The sequence below is a fragment of the Phyllostomus hastatus genome, unplaced genomic scaffold (assembly GCF_019186645.2).
Source record: "Phyllostomus hastatus isolate PE091 unplaced genomic scaffold, TTU_PhHast_1.1 phas_scaffold_317, whole genome shotgun sequence".
NCBI classification, from domain to species: domain Eukaryota; kingdom Metazoa; phylum Chordata; class Mammalia; order Chiroptera; family Phyllostomidae; genus Phyllostomus; species Phyllostomus hastatus.
Genome location: NW_025334023.1, coordinates 4,376,491 through 4,394,708, shown reverse-complemented (window position 1 = coordinate 4,394,708; position 18,218 = coordinate 4,376,491). Strand labels below are relative to the sequence as shown.

Genomic DNA, 18,218 nt, shown 5'->3' with positions numbered 1-18,218 from the left:
GGCCCTGATCCATGTTCTTTCTTATTTAAAAAAAAAATGTGTTTGTCTGTTCTGACTTGTCTGGGGGCCACCTGGAGAACCAGTGCACAGTGGTGGCCTTTGTTTTGCCCAGTCAGAACTGCTCAGAGGAGAAAGCAGAGCGCTGTTCAAGAAGCACGGCAACCAACCAACCAACAGCCTTGTTGTGCAGAAGACCAGGGTGGAGAAATACAACAGGCTGTCTAAGGCCTGGGTGGAAAAGCTGGGGAGAGTTTCTCTGAGAAGTTAGTGTATTCACAAGTGCCCGTATACACTGAGGAACACAGACGTTACTCACATGTGCAAAACATGATGCATGCTCAGAAAAGACCTGAGAAGATCCTGGGCTTTCACCTCTGGCTGACAGCCAGTCTAGCTGCAAGCAAGCACTGAAGGTTAAGGCCTCAAGGTTGAAATGAAATGAAAAGGAAAAATGACATAGTTACACAAAAGTATACAAAGAAATAATGATTTCCAATAGAAGTAACTACATAGAGTACTATAGGCTCATAATGTATTGTATAAAGGTATAACTTGTCATAATAACAAAGCTGTACAAAGAAACAAAGATCTCCAGTAAAAGTAACTACACAGAATACTATGGGCCTATAATGTATAAAGATGTAATCTGTCACAATAACAGTGACATAAAGATGGGAGGACAAGAAGAGAGGAGCAGTCTGTATATGCTATTGGAGCTAAGCTGGTATCAATTCAAACTAGAATTGATATGAATATAGGATGTTAATTATAATTTCCAGAGTTATCAATAAGAAAATATCTCAAAAATATACTGAAAAGGATACAATAAGGAAATCAAAATGGTACACTACAAAAAAATCAATTAAGAAAAAAAAGTCAGTAAAGAAGGAAATGAAGAAGCAGAGCAGAAAACATTATCTCATACAAAAAAGGGTATAATAAATATGAAAAACAAATAGCAAATGGTATGAGTCCTTTCATACCAATAGTTATAGTAAGTATAAATACCATATTTTGCTGTGTGTAATGTGCACTGTTTTGCCCAAACTTTTGAGGGAAAAATAAGGATGTGCATTATACATGGTTAGTACTAATTCATATTATACATGGGAATTGGGGTAACTCTTTCACGACCTTGGATTTGACAATGGACTTAAATATGAAACCAAATGCACTTCAAACAAAAGAGACCAAATACATCTAGTCAAAATTTAAAACTTCTGTGCATCGAAAGACACTACAAAGAGACAACTCTTTTAATTGCTTCTTATCTACTTCATTGACAAGAGAGGGATTACTGCCAGGGTTATGGGGATGGTTGAACACTGGGTATCTGACATAGGACAGGTGAAATTGAGAGCACTTTATCAGTCCCATATACTCACAGCCCAGGGGAGGAGGACACCACATACCATGCAGTGTCACATGGGGGTTACGAATGGGAATAAAACATGAAAATTAATAAACAGAAATTTCATTTAGAACAGAGTTGGAAGGCTAAGAGAGAGCTCTCATGCATGTGTTATTCGACACACACTGCTGCCCCAACAGGAGCAGAAGTTCCTGGCATCTCCGACAGGGAGCGTTACTACATGACTACCTCAGCGGAAGGGAGAAAAGAGTCCTCATAGTCCAGTAACAGCTCAGCCAGGGGAAAGCTGCCCTAACTGAGCCAATGAAAAAAATCACTATACTTCAACCTTCCAATTTCTTCCAAGGGACTCTGCATTTACATCAGACCCTCCCAGGCCCATTAAACAGAGTTCCTCTCCTTTTTGTTTCTCTGCACTTGCACATGGTTCAACATTACACCACGCGTCCTAAATTGCGGTTCTTTGTTGTACTCAAATAAATTCACTTAGCTGGAGAAGTATCTATTTAAGGTTGACATTACTGAACAACCAGGGGCTATGTGAGGCAGGTTTTGTAGTACCAAAAGGATGTGGTGATGGCTGGTTCCTGTGGGAGAATGTGATTGGTTTGTCTCCATAATTTCCTAGACGAAAAGGAACTGAAATTCACAACTCGGGAATCAGCAGGAACTACACCTGCTTATTGGTGGGGACGGAACTTGTCCACAGGAGCAGAGTGGGGTGGGACTACTCAAGGCCCTCGTGGTTTCACCAGATAATCAAGGCAGCAGATAAGTTGACCTTAATTTTAGGCCTTACACTGTAACAACCTAGAGAATGGGAGAAAATAGTTGCAAATGATATATCTAATAAGGGTCTAGTATACAGAATGCATAAAGAGCTTACGACTTAACAAAAAAGATGAATGACCCAATTAAAAAATGGGCAAAGGACTTGGATAGACATTTCTCCAAAGAAGATGTATAAATGGCCAGCAAGCGCACGAAAATGCGCTCAACATTCATTAGACATTAAGGAAGTACAAATCAAAATCACAATGATACGCCACCTCACACCAGGGAATGTAAACTGGTGTAGCTGCTGTGGGAAAGTTTCGTGGTTCCTCAAAAAGTTAAACAGAATCACTGTTGGACCCAGCAGTTCCACTCTAAGGTACACACACAAAACAACTGAAAGTGGATGTTCAAACAAATACTTCTAACTGAATGTTTATAGCAGCACTGTTCACTAGCCAAAAGGTGGACATAATCCCAATGTCCATCAACAGATGAATGTTTAAACAAAACGTGTTATGTACATTCAATGGAATATTATTCAGCCACAAAAGGTAATAAAGTACTAATTATGCTACAATGTGGATACACCTTGAAAATATTAGATTAAGTGAAAGAAACCTTAACCAAAAGGTCACATAGTGTATGAAACATCCATAATCAGTAAATCCAGTGACGGAAAGCAGACCACAGCTGTCAGGGGCCAAGGAGCTGAGGTGCTGGGCGAGGGACCCGGCTGTAACTGTGTAATGGGGGCAGGTTTTCTGTGGGGGTGATGAACTGTTTTGGAACTAGAGAGAGTTGGTAGTTGCATACCACTGTGAGTATACTAAGTGCCATTGAACTGTACACTAAAAACATCAATTTTATGTGAATTTACCCTCAATTTTTTAAAAAGAGAAAAAATACTCATGTCTCCTTCTGTCAAACATATACATTTCAGGCTCTCTCTGAATGTTTTTAACATTAAAAAGAATACTTGGGCTCTAAACTGATAAATCAGTATCTTTAAAAAGGCACTGGTTTATACCATAATGTGCTTCCCCACCCCCCACTGCCACGCTGAGTCATAGTCTCACCACAGATACTGCTAAATCATCCCACTGGGGCCTGCCTCTTCTGCCTTTCCTCTTGCAGTTTGTTAAATATACTGGGGGACTTCCATTTCTTCATGCCCACGAACACGACAATCTCTTACTCTACAACAGTGGATCTCAACTCTATTGCACATAAGAATCACTTCCAGGAACTTTAAAAAAGTTAACTCATACCTGGGTCCCATCAACTAAATTAGAATTTCTGGGGGAGAGGCCAAGAACCTGGCAGTCAGAAGCTCATTTTCAAAACTCTCCGGATGACACTGATGTGCAGCCAGGACTGAGAATAACTTACCCTGAATATTTTGTATCGCTTCCCTCTAGCCAAGTGTAAGGCTTTCTGGACTCCCATCATTCACATTCCAGTTGTGGGAAGTTGTGTTTTTCTAGAAATTTATTCATTTCATTTGAATTTCAAACTTATTTATATAAAATTGATCATAAGACCTTATTTTTTAATGTCTGTATATCTGTAATACCATCTCTTTTTCTTCACTTACATTAGCTATCTTGCCTCTCTTCTCTTTCTAAATAGTTTTTCTAAAGGCTTATCAAGTTCTAGTTATTTCAGAATAGAACTTTGGCCTATATAATTTTTTCCAACATACAACTATGGATTTAATATCTGCTTTTATTATTTCCTTCATTCTATTTTCCTAGAGGTTAACTAACTTTTCCTTTTCTAGCTGTTTCAGAAGGAGACTTAGATGATTAATTTTTAAATCATTTTTTTCTAATATATGCATTTGAGGGTATAAATGACCCCCTGAGCGCAGATTTAGCTGCACTGTACAAGGTTTCACATGGTATATTCTTGTTATCATTTAGTTCAAAATAATTTCAAACTGCCTTTATAACTTCTCCTTTGATACTGTTTACCATCCATATATTTGGGGATTTTATTATTGATTTTTGGTAAATTCCACTGTGGTCAGTAAACATAAAGTGAATTATTTTAATCTTTTTGAATGTTCCATGGGTACCTGAAAAGAATGTACATCCTGAAACTCTGGTGCAATATTCTTTATCTATAACTTAGATCAAGTTTATTGATTGTACTGCTCAGGTCTTTTAGATTCTGGGGTTTTATTTTTTGTCTTTCTACTTTCTGGTAGTTAATTCTAGTTTAAGAAAGAAAATGTAAAGTCCTCTGCTATGACTATCGATTTCCTTGTAGTTCTGTTAACTTTGGTCTATACATTTGAAATTATAGTTTTAGGCATATATGTATTTAGAATTGACTGTATTATCATAAAGTGACCCACTTTACTTAAATTGCCTTAAGTTTCCCTTTATCTGATATGGCGTAGTTCTACCACTCTCATTTGGGTAATATTTGTATAATATGTCTTTAGTCACTTTTTTATTTTCAATATTGCTGTGTCCTTATATTTGAGGTATCTCTTGAAAGCAGAATAAATGTAGTTTCTTTATTCAGCCTGACAATATTTATTAATAACATTTATACTTAATGTAATTATAGGATAAGTTTGGGTTCACATCTACAAATTTACTATTTGTTTTTGGTTTGAAATTAATGTACATTTTCCTTTCTTTTCTTGCCTTCTTTTGGATTAATCAAGTATTTAAATACTTCTCCATTTATCTCCTCTATTAATATTATTGCTTGGACAAAATAACTTTCAGTGGTTATGAGATAATAACATGTATTCTTGATCTATTAGAGTCTAGTATAAATTAGGGTTTTACCACTTTTTTTAAATATATTTTATTGATTATGCTATTACAGTTGTCCCATTTTCCCCCCTTCACTCCTCTCCACCCTGTACACCCTCTCCCACCCATATCCCCCCTTTAGTTCATGTCCATGTGTCATACTTGTAAGTTCTTTAGCTTCTACATTTCCCATACTGTTCTTACCCTCCTTCTATCTATTTTCAACCTACAATCTATGTTACTTATTCTCTGTACCTTTTCCCCCTCTGTCCTCCTCCCACTCCCCTGTTGCTAACCCTCCATGTGATCTCCATTTCTGTGGTTCTGTTCCTGTTCTAGTTGTTTGCTTAGTTTCTTTTGGTTTTGCTTTAGGTGTGGTTGTTAATAATTGTGAGTTTGCTGTCCTTTTACTAGTTTTTTCTTTATTTTCTTTTCTAAGTCCCTTTAACATTTCATAAAATAAGGGCTTGGTGATGATGAATTCCTTTAACTTGACCTTATCTGAGAAGCACTTTCTGTGCCCTTTCATTCTAAATGAAAGCTTTGCCGGATAGAGTAATCTGGGATATAGGTCCTTGTCTTCCATGACTTGGAATATTTTTTTCCAGCCCCTTCTTGCCTGTAAGGTCTCTTTTGAGAAATCAGCTGACAGTCTGATGGGAACTCCTTTGTAGGTGACTGTCCCCTTATCTCTTGCTGCTTCTAGGATGCTCTCCTTCATTTTTACCTTGGCTAATGTAATTATGATGTGCCTTGGTGTGTTTCTTCTTTGGTCCAACTTCTTTGGGGCTCTCTGAGCTTCCGGGATTTCCTGGAAGTCTATTTCCTTTGCCAGAATGGGGAAGTTCTCCTTTATTATTTGTTCAAATACGTGCTCAATCTGTTGCTTTTCCTCTTCCCCTTCTGGTACCCCTATAATTTGAATGTTGAAACATTTAAAGATGTTCTGGAGGTTCCTAAGCTTCTCCTCGTTTTTTTGAATTCTTATTTCTTCATTGTCTCCTGTTTGTTTTTTTTTACTTCCTTCTGGTCCACTCTATTGTTTTGAGTCCGTTTCCTTCCCATCACTGTTGGTTCTCTGTGCATCTTCCTTCATCTCTTTTATGGTAACCTGCATTTTTTCATCTAATTTGCGCCCACAATCAACCAATTCTGTGAGCTTCCTGATCACCAGTGTTTTGAACTGTGCATCTGATAGATTGGCTATCTCTCGGTCGCTCAAAAGGTTGAGTCCTGGGGCATTGATCTGTTCTTCTGTTTGAGACATGTCTCCCTCTCCCTCTCTCTCTTTTTTTTGGTCTAGTTGCCCCTGTTACGGTGAGGGGTGGAGTCTTAGGTGTTCACTGGGGCTGGGCACCCCAGTCGCTAGATTGTGACGTTGTCTGTGGGGGCGGGGGCAGGGGTGGCAGCCCCACTCTCCTGGAATCTCAGTCCCTTCCCTGGGATCCTGGGCTGCGCGCTTTGCCCTGGTCCACAATCGCAGCCTCACTGGGTCCACCAGTTGCCGCTTGCGTACTCAGGGTCCACCCGCTGCATGCCCCGGATGGCTTACGTGCTCCCAGTTGCCTTAGGTGCCCAGCTCTCCCCGCATTCCACGCGTTGCGACCCGAGCTCATCTCCGCCCCTCCTACCGGTCTGGATGAACAGGTCTACTTCAACTTCTTGGCTGTCCGACTTCCATTCAGATAAATTCTCTATCAGTTCTGGGTGTTATTTTGCCTCTAAATTGTTGTTCTAACCTTGGTTGTGCGTGGAGGTACAGTGCGTCCACCTATGCCTCCATCAGTTTTACCATTTCCACTTCTAAACTTTGTTAGTTATGCATTACAATTCTGAATGCATTTTATGCATATGTATGTTATATTTAATGAGATATTACTATTTGTTTTTAGTCAAAACTAACTTAGATATTCTCTGTTTCTTCTTTCATTCCAAATGTCTGTGCAAGATTATTTTTATTTTGCCTTTAGATAACTTCCCTGAGCATTGATCTGCCGATGTGCATTTTTCTCAGTTCTGACAGTTTGAAATGCTTTTATTTTGCATTTTGCAGGATCTATTCAGTGAATATCAAATACTAAATTGGGAATATTGTTTTACAGTACTTTTAAAATATCACTGCATTACCTTCTGGCTCCCAATGTTTCTATTGAGAAATTAGCTTTTAGTCTTATTATTGCTCTTTAGATGCTTTATCTGTCTTTTTTCTCTAGGTATTTTAAATATTCTCACTTTGTATTTGGTGTGCAGCTATTTCACAGTAATTTCCCTTAGTATTTTGGCTTTATACTTATTTTCTATTGTATTTAATGCTCCTTGAATCTGTAGTTTGATGTTTTTAATCAATTTGAAAAATTCTGTCATTAACTCTTAAAATATTGTTTACCCTACATGCTCTACTCTCCTTCTCTGTGACTCTAATTATTTGTCTCGTGTATTAGTCCTTTTGGTTGTGTCTTTCACATCTGGCACTTTTCTATACAATTCATCTCTTTTGCTTTTTTTTAACCCATTACTCAGATATGTACAATCTCATGTTAAGTCTCTTGTCCTTCTCCTGGTTGTCTTTTTGACAAATCTTCTACTTCTTTTATTTGGTGACTAATAGGAAACAGGTACTACACGAATATTTGCAGTTATTATAATTGTCCTCACAAAAATGAATTAAATTTAAATGAGTCAACTTTGCTATCATTAGCAATTTTAACAAGTACAGGAGTTGATCCATTATCATCTAAACAAATGGCTACACTCTATTTAAAAGAAACAGAGCTTTACAAAGGATATATAAAAATTTCCACACTCTAGGTCACATTTTATATTTTTAATCTATTCCATGTTTCACAGTAGCTTGATGCTAAAAGTATATTTTAAAAAGATACTCACTCTCTTTCCTTTTCTGTCAGCTTGTCATTGATATTGTCTTTGATTGTTGACCTAGACCCCTTGTGAATGACAGGGTATCTGAGGGGCACTTGCAGGAAAAAGGAAATCATGGAGACCAAATGTGCGGTGTAACCAAGGGCAACGGCGATGCTTCCATCATCTTTGGCTGTAAATTAAAAGCAGAAGAAAGCAACTATTTACCTTACAAATGTAGTGGTGAGATCATAATAAATCAATTTCAAAGGAGATTTTATTAAGAAATAACTGGTAAATAAAATATTAATCTTATCTAAATCACATAGTTTACATTTATAATTTTAAAATCAATTATTTATATTATAAACGTACTTCAATTATATGAATTTTATATAAATCTAAACACATTAATAGACTTAAACTTCATTTACTACATTTAAAACTATTTCCCAATAATTAATGTGGTGAGATGAACATTTTATATATATCTAAAGAAAGAATTTTTAGTACACTCAAATATCCATTACTTTCTTTCCCAGCATTTTTAAAGGCAGAAATAATACTTGAGTCTATTACATAATGTGAAAATTAGTTACAGAGGTTTAAACATAACACACTATATAAGCACTGCACATTTATTCATTAACAACTTATAAGCAATACAGTTGTATCGCTATACTACTGTACAACATTATCAATTCTAAGGTGAAGTAAAATAGCATAGTCCTTTATGGGGTAGGTATGTTCTCAATATTAATAAAGATAGTGCTGCATAGATAAGTTTGTGAAGTTTGAAACACAATAAGGAGGAAAACCATTTTAAACCGTGAAAGCAAAAAAGTAAAAAACTGCAGTGTTAATATATCCTGCTTATGCAATTTAGGAGGAAGCAACTGTCAAAAACATGCATGTATCTTACAGTCAAATGTAAACAAGTGTTTTTTAAGAAGCCATGGAAAATTACATTTTTAACTCACCACCCAGATTTCTGCTACTGCCTACCACGTGAAAAATAACCATTCAGGTATGCAAAACTAAGAGTAATATAACAAAAAATTTAAGCTTGACCCAGGAGGAAGGAAAAAGTAATTGTTTGGTATAAATATTCCTAAAATGCTTTAAATAGTCCACATACAAACACACACAGGTGTGTATATACACTAGAAGATTTAGTACATCATCAGGAGCACCTCTAACTAAAGAAAGGCTGAAATGATTGCGACGACCTTGGCTTGTATTTCCTGATTTCTAAGGGTACCTTGAACTTTAACTACTAGTAATATTTTTCACATTCTTCTTTTATAGTTATAGTTAGTTATCTAACTTTACTGTCCAATTGCAAGGATGCCGTTAGAGCCACCTAGTTCTTGGTGAACTCTCCACTCGTGATACCATAGCAGACTCTCCATTTCTCTCTGATCATATTATAAAAACAGGTAACCTTTATTAGCTATTTTTCTTCCACCAGGAATTGGCCACAGTTCTTTATTTACAAAAGTCCTTCATTCATTACTAAATTGGGCATCTTTTATATGCTATTTCATCCATTTTACAAATAAAGAAACTAAGATGCAAAGAAGTTAGGACACCTGTCCAAGGAATCCAGCAAGTATACTGCTTGGCCTGGCACTGCCTCTGTCCTTCGGGCACTCCACCATACTGTCTGAGAACTTCGCTGCAGAATGGGTAACTTTCTTTTTTTGGAAGCCGAGAGCATACCAAGCGTACGACGCACACATGCTACCTTAGTTTCTTCACTCTTTTCTAGTAATGGCAAAGAACACATTCTGTGAGGCCTCAGCAACTTGTGTAGTGCCAGGCAGAGAACGAGCTTCTCAACTAATGTCTGATGTTCTCTCAAATCAAACTGATGAAAAAAATCTAACAGCACTCATTTCAAATTACAGTACTGAGTCATGCCCTGACTGACTAGAATCTAACTATCTTTGAATCCTGTTTTTAGAGACCCTGTCCTCTTGCTCCAGTCCCACCCAAGTACCTTCAATACTACACTTTATTTCTATTGAAATCTGTATATCACACCACCTTAGAGACTAAAATTACATTACACTGTAAATTGATCACATTACAATTTAATCATCATATAATATTAGAACTAGGAGAAGCCTTAAATCACTGATTCTAATGCTATCCATTCAGAGACCAAAAAAAAAAAAAAAAGAGAGACCTAGGCAATAAAAGTGACTTGGTCAGAGCCATATAGGTAAAAACCATGAGTGATGGAACAGGAGGCAGAAGTGCGTCTATACCCTGGCCCCGAAAATACCTATCCCTGGGGTCACAGCTGGAACAAAGGTGGCTGAATCTAGCCTCCTACTTTCTGTGAAGAGGAAGGTTTATCAAGTTTAAAATACCCTAAGGACTCCGTCTTTAAGAACCTGCTTTAGAAAGGAAAGAAGATAAAGAGGACTTACGGTAATGAAGGATAGTAACACTCTGGGTTTGGACTTTCCTGTATGTGCTTCACACTAAGCTTTTCCTGTCCTACATGACCTGACAGAGGCAAGAGAAGGGCTCCTAATTAGTCTCCCAAATAGGTCAAATGCAAACTATAAATGTTTTTTTAAAAAATCTATGCAATGCTAAACACTTAAGCACCTACATTTTTCCATATTACTAAAGGGGTAATACTAAAGAACTACATTTGCATATTTTGAGCCTACATCCACCTATCTGCTGAAAGAACAAAAGCTGGTCTTATAACATCACCTCTTTTCAACGCTCAAAACAATTTTGCTCATATTTAATGATGAAAAGGTATCTCTGAGAAGCCTATACATGTACATCAAAAACCAAAATGAAATGGCAAGAATTGGAAACTGGATAACACTGGAAATCGGCTTTGATTCCAGTTATTCACACTCATCATCGTTTCCACCACAAGACCCCTGGTTCCACCTATTAAAACCCCAGGTTGATTCCCCTTCTAGGCCGTAGTGCTCAGTCACAGCCTCGCTGTTAAACACCGTGGTGTTGGATTTCCAATATTGAAGCTTTATATTAAAAAACATTTTAAAGGGACCACGGGTGAGGCATTACAGGGCCCAAGGGTATTCCAATATCCTCAAAAGGAAAACCACCTCCTGGTAGGGAAGTCACTTTCATCACCCCAAGACCACTGAACCTCCAGTGGGAAAATGTGAGCTCATGTGGTTAATTATGGCTATTGCTGGCCACAAAACCTCAGATGTCACATTCTGTTGCCAATCACTTTAGCTAAAAAACCAAAAGGTTTAAGGTTTCCAGCATTCCAAGATCTAAAAGATTTTTTACCTGCCAAAGCCAAAACCCTGCTCTCTGGGGTGTACTTTTCCAGTAAGCATTAATGACGTCCCCAACACCTAATGCGGAGCAGAGGTTTGTGTTCCTTACGTTGTTCTGGGGTTAGAAAGGTCACAGGTGAGGGTTTTGTTGGTGAGAAGGTGGAGGCCAAGTGAAAGGTTTCAGAGAGGAACAGGAATAAACTGTTAAGACTCAGGTATGTTAAAAAAAAAAAAAACCCAACCCTGATTAAAACAATGTTTTAAGTGGCTTCAAACAAAACAAAAAATCTCCAGTTTCCTTATGATAAATATTTCTGACTTGTTTTTTAAGTGCTGGTACTCAGTGCTGCAGGTTTTGTGTAACTTTTTCGATAATAAATTCCACAAACACACAATCTCCGTGACAACATTATAAATTAATTCAAACATCCCTTTGACTTTTATGCTGGACAAACTATTAATATTCAAATGCATCCAAGTACAATAAGTGATCTGAAAGCTCTTACCATCCTGCCTTCCCAATCCCTGAGGCAGCTGATTTGTTAAGGAACCAAGCACCCACTGATCCAGACAGGATAAAATATTTAAGACTCTAATCATTGCCACAGCATCTATGGAATCATTCCATGTTCTCAATGAGACACTGTTTGACATATGGACTCTCCAAGAAATTATGCCTGCATAAAGGGATACAGACACAGAAGGAAATCTGGGTCTCATTAACACAAAAGGCTCTGGTGTTATGGATTACTTAAAAACACACACAAACATTTTTTTTTCCCCCCAAGAAATGTCTCTGTCAAAGGAACTCAGATGAATACCCTTCATCAGACAACTTACTCTGGTTGTGTCCAGGTCTCTCTGACATACTCTTACAGTAACTCCCCCAGTTAGAAGAGTGCAGTAAATTTTGGGCCACTATGGAGAAGTTCCCCAAACAGTATTGTTACCCGATGCGATGTAAAGTATACCCCAGCATGGTCTCGTTAGCACCACAGAGTAACCGGTTTGGAATTCCTTCACTAGAGGCACACCAAGAGTGCGTCTGCTACAGAACGCCGAAAAGCCGTCAGGAGTCCAGACGAGGCAATGACACAGAACAAGGGGAAAACTGCATCATGACCGACGGGAATAACTCGGACCTTCACGTCGGGCTGACCAGGGACGACTCGAGTTCGGACACTGGTTGGTATGAATCTTTGGAAAAATGAACTGATCTCGCTAAGCCTCGATTTGCTTGTCTTTAGAAAAAAAGTGGAGTGCATTCTTTGCCTCACAGAAGAATTAATAAACAAGACAGCACCGTGCATGATATTTCGTGTTACCGTATTTCTACTCACCCAATCTAAAAATGTCCTCCTTCCCTTCTCTCAGCAGGGAAATAATGCTTCATTTTTAAGACACCTCAACCATCATCTCTGCTGGCAAGGCTTTGCCGAGTCCCTCCTTCTAGAACGGATTGCTCCCACTTCTCTGAGCCCCCTTACCTGGTATAAACATCTAAGTGCCTGATGCAGAGTATGAATTCAATCAGTATTTTGTGTTGGCTCCATTACAGGTTTGATGGCCTCAGGGGACTGAAACCTCACTGGGCAGGATCAGGGTCCTAATCATCTTTGTGGGCCCTGTGCCCCCCGCACGGGAGGTGACACACACGGGACACTCGGCAAACTTAGTGTGCGGAAGGCCTTGCCAATTGCTAATGCAACATTTTCAAGTCCAGTGCTACCCTAGGTGCTACTTAAAATTTCTGGTTCCTAGGAGTCATGGGGAACAGGGCCTAGAGTAAAAGTAAACATTTGTTTCATTTCATCTCCCATTTCCCTTTTCAGCAACTGCATTAAAAAGCAAACCCTACTTCTTAAAGAGTAGGAAGACTTTATTCAGCTCGCTAAGTATACACAAAGCACAGATAGCTGATAAAAGCTATAAAAAACTAGGAAACAAACAACTTCAAAGAAAAAAAACCAGAATCAAGAAACATCCAGAGTGGCTGAGGTGACAGTTCACTGGGACTGATATCCCTGCTTCCCTCCCGGTCTCCCTTCAAAGCCTTCTGTATTTAGCAGCCAGAGTAACTTAAAAACATCAGTCAGCTCACATCATCCCCCATCTTGGAGTCTTTCAGGAGTTTCCCACTCGACTGAGAATAAAATGTAAACTCGGACAGCGGCCTCACAGCCTTGGCTGACCTCTCGTACCTCCTCGATGCAACCCTTCCCCTGCCTCACCGTGCCCCGGACAAACACAGGCCTGGCCTGCTCTTTTCTGTCCTTTCCCTTCCTCTCTCTTGCAACTAATTTCAATTGCATTGTTATGGTTATGAGCGCCTTTTATATGAAAAGCATTTTCAAATGTTATCTCATTCAATCATCACAATGAGTTGGAGATGTAGATATTACCTTGTTTTACAGGTGAAGAAATTAAGCTGAGAGATTACATGACTGCCCGAAATATAGGGCTTTCCTCCCATGGCCCCAACACCGTGAGTTTTTTAAAGATACGTCAAGCCCATTCCTCCAACCTGACCTTTTTACTTGCTGTTCCCTCTTCTAAGTAATGCTCCCCCACAACTGTGGTATAGTTATTTCCTTCCAGCCTTCAAATTTTCTGTCAAATGTTTCTCCACAGACGGTTCTCTGCTTTATCTAAAGTAGGTTCCCCTATTGTCTATGATTGCATATTTTCTTCTTAAATACTTATTTATTCATTATTGGCTCAACAGGCTGTGTATGCTCCATGAAAGGAGAGAACATATTTGTTTTTTCCATCATTATATCTTCAAAACTCATATCTATGATGGTGCTGTTTTTTCCATCACCATCATCATATCTTGAGCCAGTGCTTGGCTCAATATTTTTTTCAATGAATGAATGTTCTGTATCCCTGGCACCTGGCACAGGGCTCGAGGTACTCAGTAGCTTTGTTAAATAGATGAATGAGGACCGAGATGTGTTGTGGGCTTTAAGACACCATAACTTTACCTAAAGTCAACACTAAAGCACATCTGCACGACTTACAGAGATGGGAAGGAACGCTGTACAATGAAAACCAGACAAATCCCAGCTAGATCATTACCTAGCTTTGTGGTCTCTGGCAAATCACTAAATAGCTCATTTACACATTGTAAAATGAGATTATACCATTTTCCTTCTGCGTTTCCTTTGTTTGTTTTTGTGAGGATTAAAGATAAGACAAAATGTCATGCTTTATAGATGTAATCTTCACAGCAGTCATGTAAAATGCACAGGACATGAATTAATACGTTCATACTACTAATTAGCAAAACAACTCAAAGTTTAGATGGCTTGCTCCAAATTACATGGTTTTTAGACGGTGAACCAGGAGTGAATGCGGGTTTTCCCATTCCTGTTTCATCTTTTTTTTTGTGCCCCAGGTACTTGTTGTAAGGGTTGTTGTACAGGCCAGTAGAGGCAGTAAGTTAAAACAGCCTTAAATGTTAAAGGACCATAAATAACACTTTCTTTACAGGGAATTGGAAGAAAGTCCCAATCAAAATAGGAAAATTGGTAATGTTCTATTCTTGAATAACTTCTGTCCAAATAGATAACATGCTAGCTTTGAAAATAATCTATATAGCTATTTAACAGGCCTCAAAGCCTTGTTTAGACTAAGGAGGGAAAAACTCACTTTGCAAAACGTAAAAACAAACAAACAAACAAAAAACCAAACTTTTATTGACAAGTAAAATAAGTTGTTTTCTTTGGCATCCTGGTAAAGAGACTAGGAAAATTAAAATGTTTTAAACTTAGCAATTACTATGAATCATAGTCTATCTTTAATGTAATTTTTTAATTAAAGGAGAACAAAAATAATAGAATAACAAGTTTAATCAGTTGTAGTGGGAATGTCACAAAATTAAATAGATTTTTCAAATATATTTCACATTAGTGGAAATATGATTTTCTAAATAACAACAGAACAGATTAGTGTGTGTTGTTCTGCTTCCAACCACACACATATTTTTCATGAAAATCTAACCAAAGGATAGGGAGGTTATTAGTATTCTTAAGAACCCCGCTGTCTAATTTTCTTAAAGCCCCTTTAAAAACTATTTTCTTTTAAATTTCAAATATGAAGTTCAATAATTTTTTTCCAGGATTAGACCAAATATTCCTTTAAGTCTCCTATCAGGGAAACTGATTCTACATACTTACAACTGTGAAGGGACAGAGGGGCCAAACACCCTTCTAGGGAAAGTGCTGGGCAACCAACATTTCAAGGTATCTCTCTTTTCCCTGCCACATGCCCATATACTTACTATAGGCACCAAATCTTCAGAAGTAAAAAGAAATAAAATACCTTGGAAGTCCTCAGAATTGGGCAACTTGACACCACATACAAAATAATCCTTATGTTCATTCTGTGAAGATGACCAAAAAATGCAATTAATTCTTTTAATGTGTAAAGCAAAGAAACACTAAGTCAGATCTCAAAGAATTCAGCAGGTCATTGTTAACTCAAAGATAATACTGTCTTAGACTTAAAATATTTCCATAACTGTTGAAGCTGGATGATGAGTCCATGATGATTTATTATGCTACTATCTGTACATTTACATATTCTTGAATTTTTCTATAATTTTCTATACTATACTTGAAATTTCTATCATATATCATATCTAAACAATAAGCCATGTAAAACTTTTATCATAAAAATATCCTTTCACCAATTGATACCTATAAATAAAAATTTTAAATAGAATTAACAAGATTCTATGAGTAATCTAAAATCCTATTAACTTTCCTCTGAGAAAATTAGTCTTTTAAACTAAAAATTTGTGTCTTCATTTAAAAAAAAACATCAAATTTAGCAGATCTGGTTCTCTAAGAAACAGTCTAATCAGCTTTATTAAAGTTTTACTTTTTGCACTTACTCAAAGAAACTAGATTAAAAAACTTAACATCCTGACAGCAATATCTGAAGTAATACTAATAAATATATATTAATCAGCAGTTATATTTTTAAAGCAGAGCACATGTATCAGCATTTATGCATCAGAAATGATTGTAGTTGATAATGTGGTTGACTGGAAAGATCCTAAAGAAACCCAAAATAATTTGGTATTCTTTCAGATGAAAAGGAGTGTATCCCTTCAACAAATTGGTATAAAAATTCAAATGGTGGAACCTAATATCAACTAAGTCTAAATCTACTTTTAAAGCAGGTATTAGCTCCCGAATGAAACTATGACAGGGCATAGAACTAAGACTAGAGCAATAAGTTTTTTCACTGAGACAAAATTTCAAATATAAATCACCTTTTTCAAAAAGCTTTTTTTCCCCAGAAAATGTGAAACTTACCAAATCAATGGGGTAAATGTAGGAAAGTTCAGACAGTAACTGCCTGCAGCGAATTGTCAACTGAGCATTAGTCTTCAGAAAGAGTTCTCTAAGGAGAAGAGAAAAACATTCATTTATTAAAGAATATGCTTACATACTTTCAAATGTTTATTTCCACGTAATTGACATGGAAAAAAGATCACATGGTCTGCAGCAGGGCACAGAAACTTAGAAGTAGCGGCAGGAATAGTATCTAACCTGAGTCCTGACCTATCTCTAAATACTATCAATGGAGCTAACTAGATACATGCTAAGGCCTATTGTGTGTGGGCCCAGCACCAGGATAAGAGATGTAAAGGGTACAAATCATTACTGACTGAGCACCTACTATTGTACTATATCTGGAAACTTTACAAATGGCTTTGCTTAATTATTATAACAAGACTATTAGGTTGATATTATTATATCTATTTTACAAACAAGAAAACAAGATTTAAAGAAGATCAGTAAGCTAACCAATGCCTCACTTAATCTGATGCCATTTGATTTCAGAAAAAGTATCTTATTTTTTAATTACACGTACAGCTGTAACTACCTCAAGAAAACCTGCTGCCATGTTAGAAAACTAACAAAAGAAAAGAGCAAACAAGCAAAAACCTGTGGCATGAGATGAATCACTTTTTGAACCCCTTAAGAAACATAAACAACAGACAAAATACCTACAGAACAAATTATCTGCTCAACTGTGTTAACAATTTTAAGAAAAAAAAAAAAAGAAATTTAGGAGAAGCTATAGGTCAAAACGGAACAGAAACATAATTGTGTGATATAATGCAAATGGCACCAAAGATATTCAGGGATCCACTCCTGCTTTCCTAGTGGGCTGGACAAAGAGTGACTTCCCAAGCCTTGCTTTCCTATCTGCAGAGTGAGAGGATTGGACTAGATGAAATCCAAGGTCCTTTCTAAGGTCTAATGTTTTTGAATCCTCAATTGCTAAGGTTTTTTTGAAAGAAAATGTAGGATGAAATGACTTCCCTGGAACAAAAAAATGAGTAAGGATGAGCAATAGACCAGAGCAGGCAAGAAATTAAGCATGTGCTGGAAAAAATAAGCAGAAAAACCATTAGCATTTGTTAAGTGAATGTTGTGGAGTAACTGAAATTGGCTACAGCTGTATAGTGGCAGATCATTGAAGGTTCTTTGAAAGTTAAGCAAAACAACACCATGGGCTCTTAAGAAGAGAAAAAAAATACAGTAACAATAGGGTTTTAAGAGGAGACATCTGAGAGCAACACAGAGGATAAAATGGAAAGAATGAGAGAATGAGTCACAGAGATAATCTAGGAGCTGTTGCGGTAATTCAAAGGAGCCTACACTAAAGAGGAGTAAATCTAAAGAAATTATTGATGAAAAAAGGGTAAACTACACTACATTTGGAAGACAAGAAGAGGAGAAAATTAAGACATCACGTCATGGTGCTTGGCCTTGGAAACTAGAATAGTGTTCTCCTTTCTGACTATAGTATATACCAGGAGCTCTAAAAACTACGTCTAGCGCAGTGCATGACACATAGTAAGTGCTTAATAAATATTTGTTGAAAAAATGAATATGGCATTGAGCTGTGTGGATTATAAATTAGTGACAGTGACTTTCAAAGAGTCTTACTTCTCCAAACCCTATCCTCAAAGTAAACTCGACACTCACAACAATTATTCTGAGTTTCATTTACCTTTTTGCAGTACAGTCCTTCCTCAACTCATTTAAGGATTCCTTCTGGAGTTGAAGCTTAAGGTGCTCAGCTGAAAATGTACTTCCTAGAGAGGGATGGAAGAAGACAATTTCTGAT

General features: G+C 37.3%; 1 protein-coding gene across 2 annotated transcripts in view; it reads right to left on the bottom strand.

The window, feature by feature from the left end:
• The window catches only part of UVRAG (UV radiation resistance associated), a 292,940-nt gene that overhangs the window by 115,400 nt on the left and 159,322 nt on the right, over positions 1–18,218 (bottom strand). For both annotated transcript variants that reach the window (XM_045818150.1, XM_045818151.1), the window contains 4 exons: positions 18,102–18,186; positions 16,391–16,478; positions 15,390–15,450; positions 7,807–7,972 (listed from right to left, as the gene is read on the bottom strand). In XM_045818150.1, the coding sequence (XP_045674106.1) occupies positions 7,807–7,972; positions 15,390–15,450; positions 16,391–16,478; positions 18,102–18,186 (400 nt within the window). The remainder of the gene's footprint in view (positions 1–7,806; positions 7,973–15,389; positions 15,451–16,390; positions 16,479–18,101; positions 18,187–18,218) is intronic.